Source organism: Calidris pugnax, unplaced genomic scaffold, assembly GCF_001431845.1.
Source record: "Calidris pugnax isolate Ruff unplaced genomic scaffold, ASM143184v1 scaffold161, whole genome shotgun sequence".
NCBI lineage: Eukaryota > Metazoa > Chordata > Aves > Charadriiformes > Scolopacidae > Calidris > Calidris pugnax.
In genome coordinates this window covers 1,430,946-1,436,224 of record NW_015090955.1, presented here as the reverse complement: position 1 = coordinate 1,436,224, position 5,279 = coordinate 1,430,946, and the positions used below count along the sequence as shown (strand labels likewise).

At 57.2% G+C, this 5,279-nt stretch overlaps 1 protein-coding gene across 1 annotated transcript in view; it reads right to left on the bottom strand.

Annotated features, from left to right (window-relative positions):
- The window catches only part of ALDH4A1 (aldehyde dehydrogenase 4 family member A1), a 12,613-nt gene extending 7,412 nt beyond the window's left edge, over positions 1 to 5,201 (bottom strand). The window contains exons 1-6 of the mRNA XM_014952102.1: positions 4,687 to 5,201; positions 4,189 to 4,281; positions 4,030 to 4,077; positions 3,504 to 3,659; positions 2,359 to 2,508; positions 2,144 to 2,218 (exon numbers count right to left, since the gene is read on the bottom strand). Coding sequence (XP_014807588.1) covers positions 2,144 to 2,218; positions 2,359 to 2,508; positions 3,504 to 3,659; positions 4,030 to 4,077; positions 4,189 to 4,281; positions 4,687 to 5,199 — 1,035 coding nt within the window. The 5' untranslated portion in view covers positions 5,200 to 5,201. The remainder of the gene's footprint in view (positions 1 to 2,143; positions 2,219 to 2,358; positions 2,509 to 3,503; positions 3,660 to 4,029; positions 4,078 to 4,188; positions 4,282 to 4,686) is intronic.
- Positions 5,202 to 5,279: the final 78 nt, after the last annotated feature.

Sequence of the window (5,279 nt, the reverse complement as noted above, 5' to 3'; positions counted from 1 at the left end):
CACCCCCCTCCCTTCAGCCCCATTCCCCCCCCTTGTCACTGTCACACTGCTTGGCCACCACCGTGAGACAGGGTCACAGACCCCAGGGGGGGAGGGAAAAGGAAGGGGAAATTTTTTGGACTCTGACTCAACCAGCCACCTGCTTTCCAGGGATTCATGGGGATCCTTCCTGCCCCACTCCACCCCCCAATCCTTCCACTCCTGATGGGGAGAAAAGAAAAGGACACTCTGCAAAAAGTCTCCAAGTGACTGGGAAATCTGGTCTGAGCCACCGTGGGCGACAGGACCCCGGCAGCCCAGATCCCAGTGTGGAAACTGCCCCATTCCCAAGGAATTCACCACCGTGAGACAGGGTCACAGACCCCAGGGGGGGAGGGAAAAGGAAGGGGAAATTTTTTGGACTCTGACTCAACCAGCCACCTGCTTTCCAGGGATTCATGGGGATCCTTCCTGCCCCACTCCACCCCCCAATCCTTCCACTCCTGATGGGGAGAAAAGAAAAGGACACTCTGCAAAAAGTCTCCAAGTGACTGGGAAATCTGGGTCTGAGCCACCGTGGGAGACAGGACCCCGGCAGCCCAGATCCTGGTGTGGAAACTGCCCTGCTCCCAAGGAATTCCCTGCTCCCGACACCGCAATGGCATTACCCACATTGATCTCCCCAGCTATTTAGGCAAGAGCAATGTTTAATCCCCCGGGAAGCACACTGTGGTGACTAAAACACAGGGGCTCTTATTAATATCCACTCATTAAGCACCATTTTCTCCTGAATTTAATCCCAGGTACCACCTGCTGCTGAGCTTTTCAAGTCACCTGCTGATGCCCTGGCTCCTTCCTGCCCCAGGCTCAGGTGAGGAGGGGGGTTTCCTGGCACCGCAGCATCCCACTGGGAATTCACCATCACACACAAGCAGGGAGAGCTGGATGCACCCCAGGATGCCCAGAACCATCCACCCAGCCCTGGTCCCAGCCCAGCAGGGTTTGTCTGCTCTGGGATGAGTTCATCACCCAGTGCCCCAAAGCCAAGGACCTTCCTCAGCTCTTGGTGTGGGAGGAACACACCTCCCTCCCCCCAAAAAACTTCCCAGCTCCACATTTCTTTCCTTTTCCCACTCCTCCCTTGGGATGAGTTCATCACCCAGTGCCCCAAAGCCAAGGACCTTCCTCAGCTCTTGGTGTGGGAGGAACACACCTCCCTCCCCCAAAAAAACTTCCCAGCTCCACGTTTCTTTCCTTTTCCCCACTCCTCCCCGACAAAACTGACAGGTTCAAGGGTTTCGCCCTGAAAATGGCTTTAAAATGTGGCATCCTCAAATTAAAAGCTTGGTGTTGTCCCTCATCGTGGTCCCTTCCACCTCCAACATAGGACACTGCTGCTGGAGGGACCGTCTTTGGTGCCAGCACCAAATCTGAGCCTAATTACTAAAGAGCTTAGGACAACTTTGTGGGTTTTCTTTCCAGTGCAACAATAAATTTATTAATCCTGGCCCAAATTCATCAAGTTATGACAGTCTCTCCCCAAAACTCACCCTGCAAAGGCAGGTGCTCCCCGTGCTCGATGCCACCTTGGGGTGGGACACAGAGAGAAATGCTGTTTATCGATACTTTGATGTTTTGGGCCATCTTTCATGTCTGGGGGACCTCGGGTCCCCCAGTTCAGCACTAAATGCCAGGGCCATGACCCGCTGTCTCCTACCTTCATCCTAAACACACCAGCTGTACCCAAAAAGCGTCATCCAAGATGAACCCGAGCAACTACAAACCGATTACACGTCCCTGTGTTTGCCCCTGGGAGCAAAAAGACACTTTGCTTCAGAATAAAAACCTCAAAAGAGCAGGTTGGGGCAGTTTTAAATCCTTTTCCAACGCTTCCCCCATCACACCTGCCCATGAGTGGACAGGTCTAAAACCCAGCCTTTTACTAAATTGAAAACACCTGAGACTAATTACACAGCAGCTGATTGAACTCAAGGGGACCAAGGACCCCAGGTGTGTCCTATTGACCCAGGGAGGCTGAATTTGCTCCTTGTGGTTCTCAGACCAGGCAAGGGTCACCCTCAGAAAGACCGGGTCCCCCTCCCAGCCTTCCTCCGCTCCATCCTCTCCATCCCTGGCTCTCCTTGAGCCCCACCACCACACTCACCATCAAGGCTGGAGCCCCTGCCAGGTTGCCACCGATGGCTGTGAAGTTGAAGGGAGAGACGGCCGCCACGAAACCCTGGGGGTGGGAGAGGGAAAGGACCGACAGGAGTTCGGTGGCTCCTCTCACCGTGGTGTCACACCACAGCTCAGGGCCAAAAAAAGGAGGCTGCTGAAGCTGGGGGCTGGAGGGGGGGCATCCCCAAGCCTTCTCCTCACCTCCAGCCCCCGGTAGACCATGCTGTTGGTGCTGATGTCCACGCTGAGGGGCTGGCTGTGCTCCAGCTCCAGGGCGTACTTGGCGTTGAAGCGGAAGAAGTCGATCAGCTCCGCCGCGGCATCGATTTCCGCCTGGATGACGGTTTTGCCCTGTCAGGAGAGGTGGTGTGGGATAAAAGCACTCGGGGGAAGGTCCGGGGGGGGAATGCAGCAGCTGTGACCCACAGCAGTGTGACATGGCCCCTCCAGACACGGTTTGTGTGTTGTCTCTCCCATGCAGACCACATGCTCCCTCCCGAAAGCTGTGTCCTCCTGCAAGCCCCCGTCCTGCCACCTCCCTGTCGCACCCAGCCCAGGGAAAGGCAGCCCCTGCCTGAGCCAGGGGACATCACATCCAGCTGTGTCCCCCCCACAGCCCCTTAGAGCCCCCCCTGGGAAAGTCAGGGCTGCTGGGGCGCTTCACAAGGGGAAACGCTGATAACGGTAGCCCCCCACATGGGCTGACCCTGCTCCCATGAAGCCTGAGGACTCCCAGCCTTGCTCCCCTTCTTTCACAGCAACGAGGGAAGGATCAGTCCGGATCCCCCTTGTAATTCCAACGCTACAGCCTTTCCCACCACCACAAAATTAAGAGTCATTTAGATGTGGTGTTGGGGGATATGGTGGAGGGGAGAACTTTGTACAGTAGGGTTGATGGTTGGACTCAATAATGCCAAGGGTCTTTTTCAACCTGAATGATTCTCTGGTAAAATACCGTGGCAGCTCTTCCTGCCTTTCTTCCCCGACTCCCAGCTCCCCAAATTCCCTCCCGTTCACCCCCAGGTCGATCCCACATCCCACTCACCTGCCCGATCATGGTTTTGGCCAGCACCTCTGCTCGCCTGGGGCCGCTCAGCATGTCAGCTGCCTTCAGGAAGATCTGCGCCCGCTCCTGGACAGGTTTCAGGTCCCATTCCTTCCTCGCTGCCAAGGCGGCGTTAATGGCTTTGTTAATGAGCTTGGACTCAATAATGCCAAGGGTCTTTTTCAACCTGAATGATTCTCTGGTAAAATACCGTGGCAGCTCTTCCTGCCTTTCTTCCCCGACTCCCAGCTCCCCAAATTCCCTCCCGTTCACCCCCAGGTCGATCCCACATCCCACTCACCTGCCCGATCATGGTTTTGGCCAGCACCTCTGCTCGCCTGGGGCCGCTCAGCATGTCAGCTGCCTTCAGGAAGATCTGCGCCCGCTCCTGGACAGGTTTCAGGTCCCATTCCTTCCTCGCTGCCAAGGCGGCGTTAATGGCTTTGTTAATGAGCTCCTGAGGAAGAAAAGGGGAAAGGGCAGCTGGGAGGAACCCACCACCAGGGCGGGAGAGGAAAGCGAGGGGCCACCCAGCCCCAGGCACAAGCCACAGTAGCCATCGCAACCCATCACAACCCCAAATTTACACCTTTCTGATTTGTCCCAGGAATCTCGGGACTTGGAAAGCCAACACCTGCTCCCAGAGCCCCCCTGCTCACAACCCGAGCAGAGATCTGTGTGTCCTCCAGACTTCTCACCACCAAGCTCAAAGAGCATCACGCCACAAGCCCCGTAACCCCACCACAAGATAAAGTTCACTAAATCCAGGCAAAATGCTGCCACCTCCCCCCAAAACACCATCAGGGAGGGCAGTGAGGTGCACCCACCTTGTTGGCGTAGCAGTACTTGGCCACCTTGTGCGCATGGTTAAACGGCTGAAAAGAGAAGAAAAGCCTCTGTTGTTATCAGTCTGACACATCTCCCTCCTCTCTCCTGCCGGGTACATCCCTCTGCTCTGTTTTCACGTGGTTTTCCCCCAAACTCACCGACAGCTGGTACCGCACCGTGGATGTCCACACCTCTTCTCCCCCAACCACGCAAGGGATGGCCTCTGTCTTGTCCTTCAGGTCGGCGAGTGCCTAAGGGAGAGGAGGAGAGCAGGGTGGTGGGAGCTGCAGGGCGAGTGCCTAAGGGAGAGGAGGAGAGCAGCATGGTGGGAGCTGCAGACCCAGACCTCCTCCAGCCCCATTCATCCTCCCCCAGCACCCAGACCTCCACCAGCTCTATCCATCCTCCCCCCTCCAACCCCACCAGCAAAGGGAATCCCGGGGACAGGCTTCCTCCCATCCCTGGGAATGGGGGGACAGGATGGGGATGGGGATAGGAGTTACAACTCCAACTGTCCCCAAAATTAAGGAGCTGGGCTGGGCAGGATGGGGCGTCCCCCCCACCCAGGAAAGAGCCAGAGGCTGCCCAACAGCACCAGAGGCACAAACTGGGACCTTAAGGACCCCCCCCAAAATCCCCATCCCCTGCAGTGGTACCTTCTGAAGCGCCGCTCGCTCGGGGCTCCCCGGCTTAAACTCGAGGATGGGCTCGTTGGTCACCTCGATGGCCGAGTGGTGCCCCCATCTCCGCCTGGGAGAGGAGAAAAATTGACACTCAAGTCCTCCCCGGCTTCCTCCTTCCCTCCGCGCCCCAACCTCCTCCCCACAACACGTGTTTGTGTCCCTGAACACCACGCTCTCTGCCCAAAACCAGCCAGGCGTGCCCCGGCCATCGCGCCCGTCCCGTGACAATGCCGGAGCCGGGAGCTGAGCCAGGACCAGCCCTTCTCCTCCTCCCTCGGAAAAAGGTGCTGGGAAAGGAATTGCGAAGGGATGAGGTGGAAGGGAAGCTCTGAATCGATCGGGTTTGCTCCAACGGGGGCCCTGACAAGCTGCCAGCTCCTGGCAAAGTCCATGGTGCGGGGGCAAAAGCCGGGCTCTGCCCGCTCCAGAGAGAGCCTGGACCTTGGCACCTGCAGGGCCTGCATTTCCCAACCCTGCAGGGGCCATTAAAGTGCCCATCTCAGCAGTATTGCCCCCAAAAAAGGGGAAAAAAAAGGGGGGGAGAAGGGGGGAAAAAAGAAGGGAGA